This window comes from Pangasianodon hypophthalmus, chromosome 24 (genome assembly GCF_027358585.1).
Source record: "Pangasianodon hypophthalmus isolate fPanHyp1 chromosome 24, fPanHyp1.pri, whole genome shotgun sequence".
Lineage (NCBI taxonomy): Eukaryota > Metazoa > Chordata > Actinopteri > Siluriformes > Pangasiidae > Pangasianodon > Pangasianodon hypophthalmus.
In genome coordinates, this window is record NC_069733.1 from 1,523,888 (window position 1) to 1,548,980 (window position 25,093).

General features: G+C 39.3%; 1 protein-coding gene across 2 annotated transcripts; it reads right to left on the reverse strand.

Moving 5' to 3' along the window:
- Positions 1 to 14,096: 14,096 nt before the first annotated feature.
- LOC128317327 (BOLA class I histocompatibility antigen, alpha chain BL3-7-like) lies at positions 14,097 to 23,022 on the reverse strand. 2 transcript variants are annotated; one of them, XM_053229129.1, is made up of 8 exons: positions 22,899 to 23,022; positions 19,122 to 19,385; positions 17,480 to 17,746; positions 14,892 to 15,170; positions 14,687 to 14,785; positions 14,453 to 14,479; positions 14,284 to 14,353; positions 14,097 to 14,148 (listed from the first exon to the last, which is right to left on the reverse strand). In XM_053229129.1, exons 1-7 carry the CDS (start codon positions 22,966 to 22,968, stop codon positions 14,319 to 14,321), a joined length of 1,041 nt encoding a protein of 346 aa, XP_053085104.1. In that variant the 5' UTR covers positions 22,969 to 23,022; the 3' UTR covers positions 14,097 to 14,148; positions 14,284 to 14,318. The 2 variants fall into 2 exon arrangements, with proteins under 2 accessions (XP_053085104.1, XP_053085103.1); XM_053229128.1 differs by having other exon boundaries at positions 14,687 to 14,797.
- Between the last annotated feature and the right edge of the window lie 2,071 nt (positions 23,023 to 25,093).

Below are 25,093 nucleotides of genomic sequence, written 5' to 3' on the forward strand. Positions count from 1 at the left end.
AGTGAGCTAAGTGACCACTAGGGGGCAACAAAAAAAAAAACCCAACTAAGTCAGGTAACTGTTCACTCACTGCTGCTTTCACCGCTTCTGATAAAATGGAGTCTGAATTGGAACAGCTTCAGTTGAAAATTCAAGGAGTGTTATACAGATTGACTGTGGGACAATTAATTAGAGTATGCACTGCACTTCAGATCTCAGGGCCTGAAGAGAAAAATGTGGCTGGTAAAAGTCGCAGTCAGCTGATTTCCCATATCATAAAACACCTTGAACGGGAAGAACTAACTGACCTAGAAGATGAAGGCATGTCAGCCCTCCTCAGTGTACAGGACATAATAGATAAAATACAAAATGAAATTCCAAATCAAACTGATGAACAGGAAAAAATACAGAAAGAGGTGGAGGCACTCAGGCTGTCATTAGAAGAGAAAGAGAATGCAATGCGGGACTTAATAAACAAAAACAAGAAACCCTCTTCAGGTGTCAGTACCCCTGGAAAGAATATGACTTTAGCACCCCCAGATAGTTCCATGTGGCGCAAAGATTTTAAAATATCAGGCCAAATAGGTGAACCAGGACAGAAGGATAAGCTGACCTTTTCTAGCCTGGCCAGGCAGATTGAAAGTGGGCTTAGCAGAGGTTACCCGGAACCTGATATCATTGACGCTGTAATCCGCACAATCACACCAGGCCTACAGTTACGGAGCTACCTGGAAGGGAAAGAAAATCTTACACTACCTGCCCTGAACTCTACCTGAACCTGAGGTTCAGAGCAGTAAAGAGTCCCCTCAAAACTTTCTGATAAGGGCAATGGACCTGAGGCAGAAAATACTGTTTTTTCATGCATACTGTCCTGACTGGCCTTCAAAATGACAATATTAAAAGTGACCTACAGCCTTACCTCTTGCAGACTAACACCTCAGATGAGCTCCTGCTGGAGAGAGTTAATATTGCTTGCGCCAACGAAAAGGAGAGGCAGGACAAAAAGAAAAACAATGCCCCATCACGAGTCACTAATGTGAGTACAGTCCAGTCCAGTGAGGTTGCAGTGGAAAAGAAACGCACCACCCAGCAAAGCACACCTCCTGTACCCCCTGATTTGTTATGTGAAATCAAAGAAATGCGTTCTGACATGGTACTGCTGAAAGACCTGAAAGCTGAGATTTCCCAGATTATGGAAACTATACAAAAGACCACCTCCCCACAGTACCCCCCACCAAGCACAGAACCACAACAACTGCCTGCCCCATGTCCAATGTTTTCAACTCAACAATCCCCTCCTTATAGGGCTGAATCCAATGTCATGCCGCACTACCACCAGCAACAAACAACGGCAATGCGGGAGTATCGACCAGCAGTTGGTCCAGGATGGATGAGGGAGACAGCCCAGTTCCAACAGCGATTCGCACCACAGCGATATTACCCAGCATCCTGCCCTCGGCCTAGGTGCTTTGCATGTATCCAAGCTGGTGAAGAATACTGTCAGCATTGTTTTAAATGTGGGAGCACTGAGCATTTTAGGGCGGGCTGTAGGGCAGAGAGGCGGACAAAACCTGGGGACCGAGGTCATTTAAACTAGGAAGGGTTGCTCCCAAGGGACACGGGGTAACCAAGTGCATAAATAGGTCCCAGTTTTGTGCAAGTTGTAAGAAAAAGAAGGAAAGACAGGAATTAAAATGTTGTTCAGTGTGTAAAACTACATTATACTGCTCGAAAGAATGCCAGGGAGCCCATTGGCCTGTGCACAAGAGGGATTGTGGTTCACATGCTTGTTCAGGTGTTCAGGAAACGAGTTATACAGTTACGTGGGAAATCTGAGAGAAAGAACGTTTTTGTTGCAGGAAACACGAATACAGTAAGGGAGTTAGTAGGAAAGAAGTGTCTTATCCGATGTTTCCTACATGGACAAAAGACACAGGCACTTTGGGACACAGGTTCACAAGTTTGTGCTATAGATGAGGTCTGGAAACACAACCACTTGCCAGACGTGCCGCTACGAGAGATAGCAGAGCTGATTGACCCACATGACCCATTGCAACTTGAAGCAGCCAATGGGACGGCAATGCCATATGTTGGTTGGCTGGAAGTACTCTTTCAACTTACTGCTAGTGATGATGAGTGGCTAATACCTGTGCTAGTGTCAAAAGGCAAACAGCAGCAATGCCCTATTATTGGATTTAATGTTATTGAACACATTGTGCTACACAGCCGAGGAGACCAGGTAGAATCCAGAGACAAAGAGGAGTTGGTCAAGGCAGTAAAAATGGCATTCCCTCATCTAAAAAGAAACAAGGCAAAAATCTTTATCAATGCAGTGAGCCTAGAACAAACGCGTGAGCATAAAGTGAGAACATTAAAAGAACGAATCAGTGTGCCTAAACGTAGCTCCATTCAAATCGAGTGTCGAGTACAAGCCCGAGCTTTCAAAGAGAATACAACTCTGATTTTTGAGCCCCACGAGAACCCACAGTGGCCTGAAGGACTGGAATTCTGCGATACCTTGGTGTCAGTAAAGGCAGGAATGGCCCCAAAAATCATTGTCAGTGTGCAGAATCCCACGAACCATGAAATGATACTTCCAGGAAGAACTGTTATTGGATCTGTACAGTCAGTGAAGTCAGAGTATCCAGTTAACATATTTAACGCCAGTCACATACCTGCTCCATCTGTCCATCACATCCAAGCTCAAGCATCCAGTGAAAGTACCCCCGCGCACGAACAGTGGGACCCTCCTATTGATCTCACACACCTAAGTGAGCAACAGAGACAAATAGTCACTCAAATGTTAAGAGAGGAATCAGGATCATTCTCCAGGACTGATGATGACATTGGTTGCGTACCAAATCTGCAAATGAACATTTCACTAAAAGACAATGAACCAGTAACAAAAACATATCTGTCTGTGCCAAAGCCCTTGTATAAGGAAATGAAAGACTATTTGCAGGATTTGATAGCACAAGGACGGGTTGAAAAATCTATGTCTTCTTATTCCTCTCCAGTTGTCTGCGTGAGGAAAAAGGACAGTACCCTGCGTTTATGTATCGACTACAGAGAACTTAATAGAAAAACTCATCCGGATCGCCACCCGATCCCCAGGGTCCAAGATGTAATGGATAATCTGGGGGGAAACACCCTCTTTTCACTGCTGGACCAGGGTAAGGCATATCACCAGGGATTTATGGCCAAAGATAGTAGGCATCTAACAGCTTTTGTGACTCCCTGGGGCCTATATGAATGGGTGCGTATCCCATTCGGGCTTATGAATGCACCTGCAGCATTCCAGCGCTGCATGGAGGAATGTTTAGAGGGCTTAAGGGATGAAATATGTGTGCCGTATCTTGATGATGTTCTTGTGTTCAGTAGGACATTTGAGGATCACGTTAACCATGTCAGGAAGGTGTTGCAGCGGCTGAGAGAGCATGGGATAAAATTAAAACCAAAAAAAATGTGACATGTTCAGAGCTGAAGTTCGGTACCTTGGACGGATAGTGTCAGCAGAAGGAAACAGGATGGACCCTGCCGATACAGCTGCAGTAAAGGCACTGAAACACAGAAAGCCAGGTAATGTTGGTGAGTTGAGAGCAGTCTTGGGACTTTTAAGTTATTATCGGCAGTATGTTAAGGATTTTTCACGTATAGCTAGCCCCCTATATGACTTGCTTAAAACGCCCAGAGGTACAGAAGTAGGAACAAGCCAAAAGAGAAAATGGCAAACAAAACAAACAAGTGGAGGAGTCCCGTCCAACACACCTATTGACTGGACCGACACACACCAGTCAACCCTGGAACAGTTGATTGACTGCCTAGTCCGGCCTCCTGTTCTCGGTTTCCCGGAGTTTTCACAACCATTTATCCTTCATACCGATGCTTCTAATCAGGGACTCGGTGCTGTATTGTACCAAAGCCAGGGTGGAAAGCTCCGTGTGATTGCCTATGGCTCCCGTACTTTAACTGCAGCAGAGAAAAACTATCATTTACACTCAGGCAAATTGGAGTTCCTAGCCCTCAAATGGGCAATTACAGAAAAATTCAGGGATTATTTGTATTATGCCCCGTTCTTCACGGTATATAGTGACAATAACCCACTTACCTATATCCTCTCCACTGCCAAATTGAACGCGACAGGGTGTCGGTGGGTCGCAGAGCTGGCAGATTTTCACTTTACGGTCAAATACCGCCCTGGAAGGGAAAATATTGATGCGGACAGCCTGTCCAGAATGCCTCTAGATATGGAAACATTCATGAAAGAGTGTTCAGAGGAGATGGCATCTGATGTAATTGGGGCAGCCACACAAGCGGTGGAAAATCAGAATGAATTCAGTGTGTCATGGTCCATGGGTGTGTCAGCCCCATCTGCAGCAATATCTCCAGAGACATCTATCATTCCATTAACAACAGAACAAATCAAATATGACCAAAGAAATGACTCCACTGTGGGACCAGTTATCCAGTGCAAATTGACAGGAAAAAAACCCTCAGGTCCACAACTTAAACAACTAGGTCCACAGGTGACATGCCTCCTTAAAGAGTGGGACAAGCTGGAAATTGATGAGAGCGGGATTCTGTACAGAAAAACAGCAAGCAGAAAACAACTGGTTCTTCCAGGACAACACATAAGTACAGTGCTAAAGGAACTCCATGATGAAATGGGCCATCAAGGTGTAGACAGGACTACGTCACTGATACGGGACCGATTTTACTGGCCGTATATGCAAAAAGAGATAGAGGATTATGTTATGAGGAGATGTGTGTGCCTTAAACACAAAAGACCCCACCATGAAACAAGAGCACCACTAACAAACATTGTTACCACTCAACCGTTCGAACTTGTGTCAATCGATTTTCTGCACCTTGATAAATGTAGAGGTGGCTACGAGTATATTCTTGTTAAATTATTGACCATTTCACACGCTTTGCACAAGCTTATGCTACAACGTCCAAATCAGGCAAGACTGCTGCGGAAAAGATTTTCAATGACTATGCACTGAGATTCGGGTTCCCAACCAGAATACATCATGATCAGGGTGGTGAGTTTGAAAACCAACTGTTCAAACAACTGAAAGCATACTGTGGAGTTGCGGGGTCGAGGACCACTCCCTACCACCCTCAAGGGAACGGACAGGTCGAGCGGTTTAATCGGACGCTGCTCCAAATGTTAAGGACCCTCACAGAGAGACAAAAAACTAGCTGGAAAGACTCATTAAACAAACTGATCTATGCATATAACTGCACTCGCAGTGAAGTGACTGGTTTTTCACCTTTTTACCTGTTGTATGGGCGCTCCCCACGGTTGCCAGTTGACATGTTGTTCAGGTTGACTCCAGAGCAGGGAGACAGCAATCATCATAACTACATGGAAAAGTGGAAGCAGGGCATGGAAGAAGCATATGAGATCACGAGAGAAAATGCTCAGAAAGCTGCATTGAAAAACAAGCGTCATTATGACAGTAAGGTGAGAAGTTCAGTACTACAGCCGGGTGATCGTGTTTTAATCAGAAACTTGACACCTCGTGGCGGCCCAGGAAAACTGAGAAATCACTGGGAGGATACTATCCACACAGTTGTGCGTCAAGTAAGTAAAGACATCCCTGTCTATGAACTCAGACCTGAGGAAGGGAGAAAGAGATCAAGAATCTTACATCGCAATCTCCTCCTCCCATGTGACCACCTACCTGTAGAAATGCCAGAACAGACACGGAAAAAGAAAAGCAGCAAAATAAAAAATGGAGAACCGGAACAGCCAGAGGAAGAGGATGACGATGATGAGTATTATCCAGTGCTGGTTCAGCAGCAATCCGACTCTTGCCCACCTGAAACACAAAACCCTGTGTGTATTGATACACCCCTAGTGCAAGACCAAGTGGGATGCTTTCCAGAAAGGGAGGACAGTTTTACTGAGGACCAGTCTGAAGAAAACATTATTCACTCACCTGCTCCAAGTAACTCCAGTGAGGGAGAATTTCAGCGACCTCAACGACCACGTAGGCGACCAAGGATTTTTACATATGATAGACTGGGCTCACCAACATGTTATAATATGAGTGCACAACCACATCATGCAAACCTTGAAATGCTATGGGCACCCACAGTGTTTCCATATCCCTTTTTCCAGCCCTACAGACACAGAGTTTAAAAGTCTGTAATAGCAAACACCCCCTGAACTGAACAGATGCACATCCATTTAGCACAGAATGGACTGTTCAACACAGAGTTCACATTCCAAAAGACTGTTGAACATGAACTGTACTTAGAGACTGGAAGTACAATTCATATGCACCTCTATAGGGGACTGATAAGAATGATATAACTTATATAAGTGTGAGATAACATGGACATTTAAAAAAATAAAAAAAAAAAAGGGAAAAATTGATATGGACATTGAAGTACAGTGTGTATTCGTCTATGTGAAAAAGAATGTATGAAAAGAGTTCCAGTTTGTAACTATAAGACATATGTAGCATAAGTGTCTGGAATGTTATAAGATTGAAATCTTCATTAATGACATGCAGCATAAATTTTGCACTAAGAGTCAAATATTGGGATGTTGGGGACAACATCTATTTTGAAGGGGAGTATGTAACGGGTAGTATTCATAGTATTCATTACACTACCCAACAGACATTCACATTAAGACAAAGTTAATACGGTTATAATTCTGTTCAATATACAAAGTCATATTTCATCTTGTTCAATATTTTGTTTAATGTACAAAATAATTTCGTTATAACATTAATTGTGTTCGAAAGAGGTGGGAATGGAATGGAGAAATTGTCAATTAAATAATTGTTTTATTTTGTCGTGCTCATTACAAGGAAGCCCGAATAGGTGGTGATCGGCCAAAGAGACCTGATCCGTTAGTCTGGGATTGACCGCTTATGTCTCGACTCACTTTCTCAGGCGAGATCGCGAGAGTTTCCTGATCTGAGTAAACGTTTTCACTGAGGAAACATCACAGTATCACTCGCGGTTATTTCTCCCTATTTTTCTCAGGGCGTTACATATACATGCCTGGTCACTGCAGGCGAGAGGACTGCTTAGCACCATTTAGCCACTGGCAGGACACCAAATCATAAAAATCTTGTAGAGTTACACAGAGGCGAACCTGGATTATGTGGGGGCACGAGGCAAAATAAATGCATGGGGCCCTTATGGGAGATTTTTTTTTTTTGTTATTATGTCATGTTACCCAGAGATATAATTATCCAATGTACATTTAAAAGTAGTCAAAACACATCTAACAGAATATAAAGTGCTTATTTTTTTTATAACTTCATGGTGTGTTTTACAAAGAAGAAATCAAATCTCAGTGAAGAAATAAAATGTCCATCTTCAATTAATGTTAACTAATATTAGCTAATGTATTAACTAATGTATTAACGAACGTAAAGTATTGATTTGCGGTAACAGTTGACACAGTACCGATACTTGCCAAGCGTTGCCACCATTGTTGTGCGCATCATTCCCGGTAACACCTATTGCATTTCAGACCACATTAAGAGCTGCTAACTCTACTCAAAACATGCTAACCGTAGTAAGCTATTACCAGTAATTCATCTTGCAAATAATAAGGTGAAATAAAACTGAAAATGGTCAAGAAGATGTGGGTTTGTTTGTCTTTAATTGTCCTTAATTAATTCGTCATTATCTCCATCACTGTTTCCTCTTTTCCTCCTCTTCTTGTTTTCTCTTGCGCTTCTGGCTGCCACATAGCTACAGTATGTCCTCTTCATTTTCAGGAATTAAAGCTCGTGTTACTCGAGTGTGAAGGGATGGCGCAGGAGTATAAATGAATCTTCAAACAAGATAGCGCCCCACAAAGGGGGTTGCTGAGATGTTGCTGCGCATTATTTTAAGATGAAAATTTCTGATCGGTCCTTGGGGGCCCTCTCAGAATGCGGGGCCCTATAGATACACCTCTGGAGTTACACCATTAAAACAAGTGCTGGTTTAGCTGAATACCACTTCCTTACGAGTGTGCAGCCAGCACTTCAATCCAGAGATTTGAAAGTGGAGTTGCTGGGTTTTCCACCTAAGAAGATGCTAAAGAAAATGGCAATTCTGTCTGTATTTAGCACAAAACTGAGAGCAGAGAAGCTCCATGCCTCGAGCCAAACTGAGGTAGGAGAACTAGTTAATCTCCACTAGTATGTACCTGTCTTTGCCCATGTAATAATTAGTAAGATGGCTAGTAAAGGAACTTACACAGATAAATAAACATGTAACATTGCTAGTTAACATTATAGTAGCTACATATCTTCATGTCTCTCTCGCTGGAGCAGGTCTTCTTCTGTATATTCTGGCTCGAATGTGTATGGTTGGATGTCACTGTGTAACAGTAATCCAAAAAAATCTTCATCCATTGTGTCATTTATATCGCACAAGTAAACAATTTGCTACATCACAATAATTTGATTACAAAGCAAAGGCATTGCTTCTTAGCAGCAGTTAGCTAGCTATCTTGCTTCCCTGAACATACTGTTATCTAATGAGCATTCAAACAGGGAAACCTCACTACTGCTGCGTCATCACTGTAATACACAAGTAGGCATTTTTACAACAGCTGTATCCATGTCAGCACATTGTCAGAGTACCAACAGTCAGAGGTAAAGCTGTACCTTTAGACCGGAGACTTTAACATTCATTTTGAGAATATAGGCAACCTGCTGAAGATAGCGTTTACATCCATACTTGACTCATTGGGAGTCAATCAGTGTGTTGTAGGATCCACACATAAAGCAGGTCATACGTTAGACTTAATATTATCTTTTGGAGTTAATATAACAGATATAGTGATAATCCCGCAGTCTGAGGCAATATCAGATCACAGTCTGATTTCGTTTTGTGTGCGTCACAGTAGCATTGTACACACAGAACCGCGCTACCGATTTAGCCGTACAATAACACCTGCGACCGCGCAGAGCTTTATTAATCACCTACCAGAATTATCCGCTAGTATAGGGTCACCATCAGACCCTTTAGAACTCGAACAGGCGACAGAATTTTTAGAGTCGACATTCCGCTGCACCTTAGATAATGTAGCCCCACTTAGAAGAAAAACAATTAAAGATAAGAAACTCGCTCCGTGGTATAGTGACCACACCCGCTCTCTAAAACAGAACGCCCGAAAGCTAGAGCGTAAATGGCACCAGACCAAACTCCTAGCATTTAAAATAGCATGGAAAGACTGTATTTTAGCCTATAAAAAAGCTCTAAGGCAAGCTAGGTCCACTTACTTATCAACGCTTATAGAAAATAATAAAAGTAATCCTAAATTCTTATTTAACACCATAGCAGAATTAACTAGGAATAAGACATCGACAGAAATTTCCACAATAACAGCATACAAAAGTAATGATTTCATGAAATTCTTTGATAGCAAAATTAAAAACATTAGGCAGGAGATACAGGCCCAAAGTCCAAATTATACAATAGACTGGGAGGATAGACTAACCATAGATCAGAGCTTAGAAAGTTTTACTCCTCTTGAAGAGAATGATTTAATCTCGCTCATCTCTTCTGCTAAATCATCAACCTGTCTATTAGATCCGGTACCAACACGTCTTCTTAAGCAAATAGTTGGAACCGTAACTGAACCCCTGCTTAAAATAATTAACTCCTCACTGAGCAATGGGTACGTTCCAAAATCACTTAAATTAGCTGTTATTAAACCACTAGTGAAGAAACCAGACCTTGACCCTAACAACTTAACTAACTATAGGCCGATTTCAAACCTTCCCTTTCTATCTAAAATATTAGAGAAAGTAGTAGCGCAGCAGCTAATTTCATATCTACAAAGTAATAATATCTATGAACTTTATCAGTCAGGTTTCAGGCCCCACCACAGCACAGAGACAGCATTAGTCAAAGTAGTCAATGACTTGCTATTAGCCTCTGATCGGGGTTGCATTAGTTTATTAATTTTACTCGACCTTAGCGCAGCGTTCGACACTATCGACCATAATATCCTTCTTCACAGACTGGAAAAGGTCGTAGGAATTAAGGGCTCAGCCCTCGACTGGTTTAGATCTTATTTAACCGATCGCTATCAGTTTGTAGATTTAAACGGTGACCACTCAGCACGTTATCGAGTAGAATATGGCGTTCCGCAGGGTTCAGTCTTAGGCCCACTGCTTTTCACGTTATACATGCTCCCTTTAGGTAACATAATCCGCAAACATAATATTAGCTTCCATTGTTATGCTGATGACACACAGTTATACGTCTCAGCTAGGCCAGATGAGAATAGCCAGTTAAAGAAAGTTGAGGCATGTGCGATAGACATAAGAGACTGGATGCTAAGCAACTTTCTCCTGCTAAACCCAGAAAAAACAGAGGTTCTGGTACTGGGACCACAAGCCGCTAGAAGTAAGTTTAGAGATCACACTGTTACTTTAGATGGTCTCTCTGTTTCAAGTAGTCTAACAGTAAAAGATCTCGGTGTGATTATAGACTCTAATCTCTCATTTGAGGCGCATGTAGATAATGTAAGCAGGTTAGCATTTTTCCACCTCAGAAATATCGCTAAGATTAGAAATATACTTTCGCTAAGTGATGCTGAAAAACTAGTCCATGCATTTATCACGTCCAGATTAGATTACTGTAATGCTTTACTATCTGGATGCTCGTCTAGATGCATAAATAAGCTTCAGATAGTTCAGAACGCAGCAGCGAGGGTCCTGACTAGGACTAGGAAGTATGAGCATATCACGCCAGTCTTATCTACATTACACTGGCTCCCAGTAAGATTCCGCATCGATTTTAAAATATTACTCCTAACCTATAAAGCATTAAACGGTCTCGCTCCGCAGTATTTAAGCGATATGTTAGTACCTTACGTTCCGCCACGCCTACTTCGCTCTAAGGATGCAGGCTGTCTATCAGTACCACGCATTGCCAAAACCACGGCAGGGGGCAGAGCTTTCTCTTACCAAGCCCCAAAATTATGGAATAGCCTCCCAGTTAATGTACGTGAAGCAGACACGGTCTCAGTGTTTAAGTCGAGGTTGAAGACTTATTTATTTAACCTAGCATTTAGCGACTAGTGTTTTTATCAAAGGAGTAGATGTGGGGGACTCGTGGATGTTGAGTTTTATCTCCACACGGTGACTGTGAGTGTACCTAACCACTTTCCTTCTCCTTCTGCCGAGCTACACTCCTGAGCTGCCGGTGATCCAGACCTCCCCCCCTTCACTCTGGACCTGTCCACCGGCAATGCTTCATACTGCCACGAAAACGCTTCAGCTGTTTTCCATGGACTACACCAACACACATTGTGCTCACACACACGCACACTACAGTGTAAACCCATATGAGGATGGGTTCTCTGTTGAGTCTGGTTCCTCTCAAGGTTTCTTCCTATCACCATCTCAGGGAGTTTTTTCTTGCCACCGTCGCCCTGCTTGCTCATCAGAGACGTCACACACACACACTTCACTTTACTTTTGTTTGTGTAAAGCTGCTTTGAGACAATGACCTTTGTAAAAAGCGCTATACAAATAAAAATGAATTGAATTGAATTTTCAGGAGTTTATGCTTTGTGGTTGTATGTGACATGACAAGCTGTTACCTGGTGCCTTGCAGTAAGTTGGTGGCCCTGTTATGGCCAGTATTCTGTCTAAATCTGCTTAACATCCAACACTATCACAAGAAAGAAGAAAACAAGCAATTAATCTCACACACACACACACACAAATAACAGGGTACCCCAGGCCTAAATTAACATGTAATTAATGGCCAAGGTTGCGGGGGGAAAAGATCCAGACCGCTAGAATTGCATAAATATGTATTTTATTTTTTAAATATATTTTTATTTATTTTATTTATTTATGAAAAATATTGCAGCAGGAATTATCCAATAGATCAGCGGGATGACATGGCAGAGGTAAACTGACCAGTCTGCTTGATTCTGCGATTATGATAATTCTGCCCAGGGTCAGCAGGGAGAGAAAAAAAAACTGAAAAAAGAGAAAAGGATTAAAGTGTTTAGAAAGTTTGCGGTTAATGTGCTTACCGTTTTGAGTGACTTTTGAACCTCTAATGCCAAGTTAGAGGCAGTTAAGAGATTGGGCTGATTAGCTTCGTCAACTGCGTCATACTCACGGAGGGAAAATCAACATATTAGCTGCGTTATTGGTTAGTTTTTGTTTTTTTTTGTATTTCTGTGCCAAAGAACAAAAAACTCCAACCAAGAGTTGTTTAATTGGATGTAACCTGTAGGGAAAAGCCCAGACATTAAGGTCAATTCTAATTTGAATAAATTAAACTAAGTAGGGACCAAAAAGAAAATTAGCACTTAAATAACCTAGCGTTTGAAGAAAGAAATTAAACTGATATTATTTGCAGTTTAGATTTTTTTTTTCTGAAACACACTAGCTGTTTGGCTAGTGTTTCTGCCTCCTATGATATCTAGGTCTTCTGAGGGCTCTAGGTAGATGTCCCAGCAAGGTGTCACTCATCTGGTTCTTTACCCAGCATTTACAACAGCGTTTAATTTATCTTAAACTTTTGTACTTATCCTTGATGCCATACATTCTATCTGTCCATTGGAGGGCACAATCAAACAAATTTATCTTACATTTTACAGTGTTTGGAATCGACTCCAAAGCATTCAGGGTCATCTCTTATTCTTCAATGCCTTGAATGAGTGAATCAGCACCACTTATTTGTTTTAATTATAATGTAGACACTAGAAAAATTTTCCTATCCATTTCCTAGAATAGAAGGTTTACTTTGAATACAGTTGTTTAATGAAATATATATATTTTTTAATGTGATATGCAAAACAATAAACATCTAAATTCTATTATTTACAATAACCAAAAAATAATAATACATGAGTTAGTAATGGCAAGCTCCCTTCTCCGTTGGTCTTTTCTGTGACAATTTTGAAAAAACATGCAAGGAAAAATTAATAGTATGCTCTATAAGTAATAATGATATACACTATATGGCTAAAAGTTTGTTAATGCCTGACCATCACACCCATATGTGTTTCTTCCCCAAACTGTTGCCACAAAGCACACAATTGTATAAAATGTCTCTGTATGCTGTAGCATTACAATTTCCCTTCACTGGAACTAAGAGACTGAAACCTGTTCCAGCATGACAATGCCCCTGTGCACAAAGCGAGCTCCATGAAGACATGGTGTGTGAAGGTTGGAGTGGAAGAACTCGAGTGTCCTGCACAGAGCCCTGACCTCAACCCCACTGAACACCTTTGGGATGACCTGGAACACCGACTGAACCCCAGACCTCCTCGACATCCCAACATCAGCGCCTGACCTCACTAATGCTCTTGTAGCTGAATGAACACAAATCCACACAGCCACGCTCCAACATCTATTGGAAAGCTTCCCAGAAGAGTGGAGCTTATTATAACAGTATAGGGGGAATAAATCTGGAATGGGATGTTCAACAAGCACATATGAGCATGATGGTCAGGTGTCCAAGTAGCAGGATGAATTCTAAAGTGTATGGGGCTGTATTATCTGCTCAGATTCAGCCAAATGCTTCGAAACCCATTGGACAATGTTTCACAGTGCAGATGGACAATGACCTGAAGCATCCTTCGAAAACAACCTTTTGTAAGACTTTTTTAAGGCAAAGAAGTGGAATGCTCTGCAATGGCCAAGTCAATCACCAGAACTGAATTCAATCAAACTGTAAACACCCTCAAATTAAAACGTAAACTGAACTAAAAATTTTTCAACTCCAATATACAGTGGTAGACAGTTAAAATAATTACTTTGTTAAGGTCTGAATATATTATGGACCTGACTGTATATTCCTCCACCACCACCAAAAATATGGTCAGCAATGTGCCAGGGTAAGCAGCAGGAAACATATGGCAAGTGCTGGATAGCAGTAGGTTGTTAATATTGTAATATTGGAGATAAGCATAGTACTGGATGTGTGTTACTAAGGGGTCTCAGGGACCAAGTAAGAATCCATACGCATGAACTGTATTAAAACACAAATCAAAAACAATTGGAGTAGTTACAGAAAACACTTCTGAGGGCAGACAAATCCAAAACATGATCAAAAGTGTAGTTAAATACAAGTCAGAGTAAAAACAGAACCCCAGAGATCAGAATTAACATCTAAACGTGTGTGTGTGTGTGTGTGTTCCTCATCTCCCTCTCCTCCTCTCTCCTAGAAAAACACACAGAAAGAAACAGGATCAGCTCTGAGCTGAGGTTTAATGTTAGCACAGGCTTTTCTGCTGGATTTTCACTCCACACACAGATTTTTATTCCATATTACACTGTAAACATCATCATGTCTTACTCTCTCAGTTCAGCAGGAAGACACACAGTCACACTTTAAGAGTTGTTGGAGGAAGAATCTCCTTCAGAGGCTGTAAAACATTCAAATCCATCACAAAGTGAACTAAATACTAATAATAAATAATGTACTGGTTTTAAAAAATTTTTTAAGGATCGTAAACTTTACTTACAGGGTTTGGGTGGAACACGACTGAAGCCTGAAATGCAAATAATGGACAGACAGTTATTATAAAATCTGTGTACTGTGTTTGTTTTACTGCATGAAATTAAACTGAAGTTCAAAAGACAACTTGTCAATTTCAGCTTATTGTCTTGTCTAATTTATCAATTAAGCTTAAATATATGCAAAATATTCATCAAATTGTTCTCTGAAAACTTCACATCTGCCTCCTTCCTCCTCTCACCAGAGTTCTTCTTCTTCCAGACCACAATTCCAGCAACAACGGCAACGAGAGCAAAGACCACAGCAACTAGAGCAACGATGATAGCAATCGGTGCTCCATCTGATCCTCCACCTGTTAAATCAGCACAGAGTCTTTATTATCTGCTGCAGCAATAAATCAGCTTTCACTGTAAATCTGGAGTTTTAGAGGAAAGTGTTTCTCCGACCTCTCACAGGCAGCACTAACTCCTTCTCCAAGCTGCTGTGCTGAATCACGCAGGTGTAGGTGTGTTTCTGCAGCTCCTCAGCTGGAACTGTCAGAATGCTTCTCTTCTGGAAGCTTCCATCCAGGTTGGGTAACGTCTCTCTGAGCGCCACGTTCTCATGCACCTCCTCTCCGTCCTTCTGCCAGGAGATCACCACTGCTTTGGGGAAGAAACCTGTAGCATGACACACCACCTCCGGATAAGGAGAGTGTTTCTGGAACACTGACACCTCGGGACGAACTGCAGAGACACAAAGTGACATAAATATTAAAACTCTCTGTGAGATTTATTCATTTATAAATGACATGAGGAAAAGTGTTTTTACACACAACAAAATGTGTCACATGACTTTCCCTCTAAACAATGAAATAAAAACATGATCACCATTTTTTGACTAGAAGAACTTTTGTACTGGAAAAGATAAATATTTAAAAGTCCATATGTAAAATAGTTAAATGTATTTATAGAATAATGACACAATATGTAGATGTTTAAATGTCAGAGTCACAGGACAGTAGAAGTGTGTGTGATGTAGAGATGATAAAGTGCTATACAGGGTTATTAAGATGGAGGTATAAACATTAGAGTGCGCAGTATTTATCCTGTACACTTATTAATATTGTGGTTGTTATGGAAACTGTTGTATGAGTGATGAATAAAGTTAATGTGTAACACTGATAAAAGATCAGGTTCAGATGTTCAACACTGTTTCATGCTGCAGGAAATCAATGTGAGTGAATGTCAATGTGAAGGAGTGTGTTATTAGAGTGTTCACTATTACAGTGTGTGTGTGTGTTGTAGTGATGGAGTGTGCTATTAGTGTGCACACTATCTGTGTGTGTGTGTGTGTGTGTGTGTGTGTGTGTTGTAGCGAAGGAGTGTGCTATTAGTGTGCACACTATCTGTGTGTGTGTTGTAGTGAAGGAGTGTATTATTAGTGTATACACTATCAGTGTGTGTGTGTGTGTGTGGTGTAGTGAAGGAGTTTTATTAGTGTGTACAATGTCAGTGGATGATGTTTCTCCTCCACATCCTCATAAGGAACAAGTTAGAAAATGTGTGTTTTACTGAAGTAGTGATTTATTAGTGTGCCGTAGTGAAAGAGTGTGTTATTTGTGTGTTATGTGTGTGTTATGTGTGTGTTATGTGTGATTTCCCATCCTGACCACCTGGGGGCATCCAGACAGGAAGTCCAGGATCCAGTGGCAGATAGAGGAGTTCAGTCCCAGATCCTGGAGCTTTTTGCAAAGGTGAGAGGGGACAATGGTGTTAAAGGCAGAGCTGTAATCCACAAACAGCATTCGCACATAGTTCTCTTTCCTCTGGTCCAGGTGAGAGAGGGCAGTGTGTAGGGTGTAGTTGATGGCGTCATCTGTGGACCTGTCGGACCGGTATGCAAACTGTAATGGGTCTAGGCAGCTGGAGTGGAGGGAGCAGATGTGGTTTCTATCCAGCTTTACAAAGCACTTCATCACTATAGACGTGATTGCTACAGGACGGTAGTCATTCAGGGAGGCAGGACGGGCAGTTTTGGGGACAGGAATGATGGTGGAGGACTTCAAACAAGTGGGGACAACACTCTGGCTGAGGTTAAAAATGGTAGTAAAGATTGGTGCTAGTTGGTTAGCACAGACTTTTAGCACATGTCCAGGGATGTTGTCCGGACCGCATGCTTTTCTGGTGTTAACTTGTGGAGCTTGGGTTTGTAGTCTGTAACAGTTTGCATGCTCTGCCACAGACACCTGGAATCTGCCTGCTCAAACTGGGTCTCGATCTTATCTCTGCATTTCCTTTTGGCTTCTCTCACCGTTTTCCTCAGGTTGTAGGAGGCCGCTTTGTATTCATCCATGTTGCCAGTCTGCAGCCCTGCGTTGTAGGCAGCTGTGTGCATGTTCAGAGCCTTCCGAACTGATCGGTTTACCCATGGCTTCTGTTTGGGAAAAACCTTTACAGAGCATGTGGGAATAGTCTCTCCTATCATACCTATCATACTGTACCTGACCACCGATGCTGTAAACTCACTGACGTCATCACAGCTCCCCCGGAACATTTCCCAGTCTGTGTCCTGTATCTGCATCTTGTAGCGTGGCTTGTGATTGGTCAGACCAGCACCGCACCTCCCGTGTCACCGGATCTTCCCTCTGCAGCCTTTGTTTATATTTTGGGAGCAGTAAAATGACAGCGTGGTCTGACTTACCGAGTGGCGGTGTTTTTATTGCCTTATAGCAGTCCCCGTGTTGTGTGTAAAGGTGATCCAGCGTCCTTTCTCCCCGTGTACTGCAGGTTATGTGCTGGTAGAAATCCGGCATGACTTTTTCAAGTTAGCCTTGTTAAAGTCGCCGGTTATCACCAGCGCTGCGTCCGGGTGCAGTCCGGGTGTGTGTATGTGTGTGGTGTGTGTTGTAGTGAAGGAATGCTATTAGTGTGTACACCAGTGGGTGATGTTTCTCCTCCACATCCTCATAAGAAATAAGGGAGAAAATGAGTGTGTGTGTGTGTGTGTGTACAGCAGCTGCAATTACAGTAACAGAACAGATCACACACTTTACCTTTACTCTCTCTGCTGTAAGACACAAACTTCTTTAACATTGTAATACAATCATTCTTCAGGTACTCCGTACAGTAATCAGCCTCATGCCCTGTAGGATCCCACTTTTTTTCGGTGAATACAGCTTGAGGTTTAGCTAAAACCCAGGCGACAGTTTTCAGATCCAGGCGGATTAAATCTTCTCCATTATAACCGAACTGGCTGTATGCTGTAGTGGTGCCATCATCATTGAGCTCACAGCCAAACATTATCTGCACTGTCTGAACTCCTGCAGACACACACACACACGTGCACACACACACACACACAGACACATACATGTGTAATGAGGTTAGTTCAGCAGAGTTCCCTCTCCCTCTGTACCCTCTATTCAAACAATTACACATTTTCTACTCTTCCTTTTGTCCTTTGTCTTTTTGAAATTTTGTCCTTTCTAGTAGAAAAATTCTACTGCAGGCTACTTGCAAAAGAACATTTCATTAAGTTTGTTTTGCGTCCTTTTATACTGGACACCATCAGGGTCATTCCTACTATTCGGTGCCATTTCAGGGTGGTAACTTTCCATGAAAAAATGCCCAATTTTCCATGATTTTATCATTTCATCTGAAAGAGAGCTTATTGAACTATAGGAAAAACATATTGGTCCAGTTCAGGATATTATGATGTAATAATTTTTACCAAATTTTTCACATGTGACATAGGCCAAATGTCCCCCCTGTTACTGGACATTCTCATCTCTTTTAATAAGTGTTTAGAATAAATAGTTGCAGTAATATTTACATTTTCTAAGTGCTAAAATTTCCGTCACTTGAACCTCCAACTGTATTTTAATAAAGCATTAATAAACAAGTATTATCTAAAAAAAGATATGTTTTATGACACGATGTAATTTTAACACATTTCATTTAGAATAAAAAGGGATGTCAATACAATTAAGCCCCATTTTTAGGTGATTTCATTTTGTCAATTCATTCCTTGCAAGTAACCAGAAATACATGCATAATATTTGCTGATTTTATTTAATTAATATAAAAAAACTACACAGGGAACAGGGTGGACAGAGGAGAAACAGGGTGGACACAAATTAACAGGGTGGACATCACAACAGTGAACAACAAAATATTTCATTATAGAAAGGTAATTCATTTACCTCAACCTCACTCCACCTTCAACAATAAAATGTACAGAACACCCAAAGGAAATATCAGGAACAGTTTTCAATGTCTGATCTCAGAAATCACATCAGCAGTGAACAACAACACATCTCTGTAAAGAAGGGCAACTCCTTTACCCTTTAACCCCCATCTTCAACCACCAAATGTACTAAGAATCCAAAAGAAATACCAGGAACATTTTTCAATGTCTTATCTCAGACAAGAAAAGAAATATCAGGAACTAATAATATGTGAGTGTAATAAGATGTGTATGTAACAAGATGTGTGTATAATAAAATATGTGAGTAATAAGACTGCAGTGTAATAAGATGTCTGTCTGTAATAAGATGTGAGTGTAATAGGATGTGAGTGTAATAAATGTGTGCAATAAGATGTCAGTGTTTAACAAGATTGTGTGTGTGTGTCTGTGTGTGTTTGTGTGAAATATCAGTGTGTGTATTATTGATAAAAGCTCTGAGTGTGTTTCACCTTTAGTGTGATTAAAGCGCTTCCTTAGTGCAGCTGAATCCGTTTTGAGCCACTCCTGTTCTTCCTGCCAACTGTCTGTCTCTCTATTCCAGAAATCTGCAACATCAGCTTTGTCCTTCATCCACTCTTTCTTTAGGATTGTCTTGCTGGTGCTACTGTCGTAGTGCACAATCTGCTCTCCATCTACCACACCAACAACAGTGAACTCTGGGAAATTTGTTCCTGGTGTGACTCCAGTGTAGAAGAAATCCAGAGTGTGTGTCTCTGTAAAGGTGTAAATTGTTTACAAAAAAACAGAAAAAACTTTTATTAAAAAATTTGAAAGTGTTTTCATTCATTACAGATTCTTACAGACTTTTTATTTTACAAATTCAAGATTCAAATCCAGTTTTACCATCAATTACTTCTTTACTAAACATCATACAGTTACTAAAAGCCATAAATATAGAAAGAAAATAATCTTGTCTCGCCCCTGTCCTACCATTCGTGTGTTTCTCGATTGTGTCCAGGTGATTCGTTTGTCTCAGATTATTAGTTTGTCTTTATTTACTCTGCTGTGTTTTCATCCTGTTGCAAATTCTCGTTCATTGTAAGTGCATTTTTAGACTTTGTTTCTGGCATTCCCTGTTTCCTAGTTTCTACTTGTTTTTCTGTGTTCAGACCCAGGCCTGTATTTTCATTTCTGGTTATTGAGTTTCCAAATAAATCATCCTCTTATCCTCTTACTGTATATTACAGTTAGTCAGGGAAGTAATGACAAATATACATGTTCTTGTTAATACTGGATACATGATTCACAGTCTAGGTGAAAAAAAGGACCTATGTGAACCTCAGGAGCAACAGCTTTTTATGGAGACTTAATGATTTGAGATTGGTAATGTGGGTTGTAGAATTACTCTGCCCTGTTAAAAAACACATATACAAAGTCTGGTTCCTGACAGAGACTTTATCTCTCAAGAAAGTTCTGTTCATGTAAACCATGCCCTGATCAAAATTTTAGAGGATTTTAGAGGATTTTATAACTGTAGATGCATAATACTGGGAATGTCTACAAAAATATTTCTAAAGATCTGGAGCCTGTCTCACTAAGTAGTATTTACTGGTTAACTAGCTATTTTTACTCTTATGTACTCTTATGCTACAATGGTGGTTTACTTTCACTTTTACTAGGCAATATTTTTAACCTCTGTACCCAAGCAGGGCTAGATCCACACCACACTCATATTCCAGTCACCACTCCTGAGCCTAGTCACTAAATGACTGTCAGGTGTCAGTAGTTTGTTTATTTGTATATCTCCACATTGTTTATTTGTATATCTCCACATTCTTCTTCTTCTTATTATTATTAGTTGTGGTTGCAGTTAAAAGAACCCTTACAAAAAATAAGTATACTTCAAGTTCATTTTATTAAGTATACTTAAGTAAAGTTCAAGTATATTTTCCAAGTATACTTTATGTACTAAGTATACTAATATCAATGTACTAGTAGTATACTTCTATGTGTACTATTTCAATAGTTCTTGGGACTAAATTGGCCCACTTTTAGTTTATAAAAGTATATTTTTAAGTGTATCAGTAGTAAACTTTGAGTACACAACTAGTTTCTCATTGTATAATATTATATTAGTAGTAGTAGTAGTAGTAGTATTTCCTCAATTGGCCTCAGCACAAACATAGATAAGTATAGGCCAACTGTTTAGAAGTGGTTCTTTAAACAAAATCAAACACCCAAAAATATATATAAATTAGTGTCATTACTTACACAAGAACCAAAATAAGGACCGACAGCAATGGAGATGGAACAATCAACAAAAATCTCCTACAGCCACCACTGCTACAAAACAACTACAGAGCAAACACTGCATATGTAGCCATAAGACTTACTGTATGTAGGTCTGAAAAGCTAATGGCTGGATTGACATCATGGTCCCATTACTGCTACATTCAAGTGGCCCATAAAATGACCCTTTAACAGATCCTTGACCTTTCCTTTAGAACCACTCTTACACCAAAATGCCAACTGTGCACACATGACAATGACATTTCCCCCTTTACTGTGTTGCAGTTTAGGGTTAAGCTTCTGCCCACAACACTCGTTTGCCAACACTGCCATAATTCCATACTAGTTATAACACGTGTCTTCAGAATTTTATTTATTTGCATGGCATGAGTCAGTCCATTGCAAAGCCATTTGCCCCTCTTCTTGTCTTTATTGTACTGCATAGCTCTGGGCCAGCCAGGTCCAAGGTGATGACTGCAGTGGTTAAGCCATTAGCCATCCCTGATATGGGAAAGTGTAAATTGAAATTGACATTTGTCCATGTTCCTTGATTTTTCCCTGGTTTGTCCAAGAGTGTTAACTCCAAGAAAATGTTGATACGAGATGGCTTTGTTTTTTTAATATGCCTTTGGATTTGACTAAAAATAAAGGGTGTTTGTTGCATCACTGTCATTTGTGTTATCCTCTGTTCTGAAGCCTTGCCTATTGTGAACACTTTTAAAAGTAAGCCCACACTAAATCACATGCGGCAATTTCTGTTTCTGTTTCACTGCTCCCTCGAGGTTGAAACTTTCAACATTTCCTGCCTGGACTATTGCAATGCATTGTTTTCCTGACTTTGCCTTTACTCATTTTACTTTTTTCATGTATCATGTTTGATGTAATGAAAAATGTTTGCTAAATTTGTATCCAGAATTAGAGAGTTTGAATGTAAAGGTACACATAAATATAAAACGAATAAGATTTACCTTAAAATTACAAAGAAAAACATTAAATTGTTAGTATGGTCATAAACATTTATATAATGAGCTACATATTTAATTACAGACAATTATTGTCATTTTACATAAATTTGTATGTGATTTAAGAAATCAGAAAAAATACTGTATAAAAATCTAGTAATTTTTCTGTAAAAAAAAAAAAAAAGAAATGTAATTTGGCATTATTGGCATTATTATAACAGTTGGGTTGTTAATATATAGTTAATGTCTGTAATTTTACAGAGTTTTCTATAGAATTAAAAAAACAACAACAGAAAACTACTGTAAAATTATGCACAGATTAAGCAACTTCTGCAAGAACATGGTGTCAGCCTTAATGAAAAAACTAGAACCTATGGGGTTCTCTCTGACATATAGTCTGGGGAAGAGTATCAAAAGTTATGTGGCAGTGGAGTTCTTGGAAAATGAATTGACGCTGATTTGGAATTGTGATGCCACACCAGTGTTCAAAGTTTTAAATGCAGCATTTAGATTTAGCATTTATGTTCAGTTCCACCCAACAGTACTCTTTACTCTGAGCTCTTCCACCCCAAAGCTGACTTGTTACTATAAACTTGAACTTGTAAGTTTATAAGATAGTAAGTAAAACATATGCTGGAGTACTATCTCAAAGAAGCCAATATGTGTGAAAAAAGTATTTAATAGGCTACTCTATCAAAAGAGTAAACACAACTACAAGCCAAGTATACTTAGAATACTTAATTATATTTTTCTTAAGTATATCTCGAGCCAAAGATTAAGTACAACTATAGGCCAAATATACTTACACTTTTCTGTATACTTGTCAGTATATGCCAAATATACTTAAGTATATCTCTGATAAGTACATAAAAAGTAGACTGAAAGTATACTCTTGTTTTCAGTTTAAAAGAAGTATACTAATAGCACACTTGAATAAACTTCTTTTTTGTAAGCGAGGTCTAAACGGGTGTTGCTACAGCGAGTCCTTTATAATATAGCTTTCTAATAAATTGACATTTACATTTCTAAACTCACCTGCTGATGAAAGATGAACAGAAAATGTGAAAAGAAGCAAAACTTTCGTTACACCACTGGAGTGCTCCATGTTACAGTCCAAACTTTTAGCCAAAAAAACAGGATATAAACAAACTGACCTTTACAACATCATTCGACCAATAAGAGTTCACGATTTACGTTGCGTCATCACGTGCTGAAAGGAACTGAAGTGTTCGAGTCAGCTGTTCAGTGTGAAATCCCAAACCTGCCAAAATAATAAACAAACAAACAAACAAACAAACAAATAAATAAACTTTTATTTCCTTATTTATGTATTATTGTATTTTTTTCCACATTTACAGGCACGGGCGAGGCTCTGAGGCCATAGTGACATTTTGTGGTTTGACAAAATGAAAAGCAAGAGATGGGTGTGGACGTGCCTTTGAGTAGTGCGAATCAAATAGGGAATATATAACGTACAGATGGGCGATATGGCCCAAATCATGATTTAAGTAATTTAATATCTCCGTTACTGTATGTATATAGGGTGAGCAAACATACTCTTTATCCTGGACTTTATCCTTAAAAAACGTCCGTGCCTACGCCAGCACTCTGAGCTCGATTGCTATGGCTGAAGTAAAACACGCCCCCTCATACCATACGGATAAAGAAACGTAGAGATAAATGACTGTGAGAATAAATCAATATAGAGATAAATAACTGTGAGAATAAATCAATATAGAGATAAATAAATGTGAGAATAAATAAATGTATAAATAAATAAATGTGGAAATACATAAATATATAAATAAATAAATGAAAATATATAATTAAATGTGGGAAAAATTCAATAATACATAAATAAGGAAATAAAAGTATAAATATTTATTTATTTATTTATTTATTTACACATTTCTTTGTAGATTTATTTATTTATTTCTTATTTTCTTATTTCTTATATGGCAGGTTTGCTGAAAACGGGCAGCCCCAAAACAGGAGGAAATTCCTTTTTTTTCTGGTAAAAAGAGTAAATAATAACCATGCTGAATACAAACTAAAGCTGAAGGTAAAAATCTGCATCCCCACTGATATTTGAATGAAAAAAAAGAAGAAAATATACCTCTAGTTTATAATATACAAAAATACCAAAAAATAGCCTACAATTTCAAAATGCTAAAAATGAAACATGGATGTTTTCTGTAACAAGAAAACAATTGCATAAAGATGTTTTTTGTTTGTTTGTTTGTTTGCTTGTTTTTGTTTTTGGCATCAGCCTCTTGATTTCCAGTTCTTATCAGAAACATCAAAACCATGAGAACACCTGTTCATGTACAGACACCAGAAAAGCTGTTCAGAGGATATGAAAGAGTTCAGAGGCTGAAATAAAGATAAAGTTATTAAAAATGTATTTATATCATATTCAGAAAGAGAGATGCAAACTTTTAAACTGATAGTATTTTTTTTTAATGATCAGTATCTTAACATTCATCATTTAACCATTTTGTTACATCACATTGGAGAAATCCAACACACTAAAATTATTAGCAACCTGAGGAAATGTGAGTAAAAGAACAAAAAATGAAGGAAGAAGCTAAAAAAATTCTCCACTTCCTCGTGTAACAAGTTATAATTTTGTTAAACATGAAATCATGGTTAATACATCAGGATCAGATTTATTAACCTCATTATCTTCAGCTTCAGCATCTATAGCAAAACAATGGAGACATTATTATTATTATTATTATTATTATTATTATTATTATTATTATCATTGTTATTATTATTATTGTTATTATTATTATTATTATGCCTGTGTACGCAACCTTGGAGAAAACAATAAAGAGCACATTTTGACCAATAAAAGCCCAGCATATTTTTATTTACAAGGTAAAGAAGGCTTTGTGAGAATAAAAACAACAAATCTTACATCTTTAACTAAACTAAATAAAAGTAAAATGTTGTGTAAGTTCTCAGTAACAAAATCTCACACCTGGAGAGACATTTCTAAATAATCATTCAACAATTAAATAATATTTCTTAATTACACAATTTCTGTACATGTTAACAATAATATTTACTGTAGGGTTTTATTGTGAGAGCTGTAACATGGTGAATATTCACATTAAATATTTGTCCATTTAATAAAGCAGTAAATGAGGTTATTAACACTTACCCATGACAGAGAAACACACACAGAGTTTCACACTGAGCCATTGTGTATCAGACGAGAGACA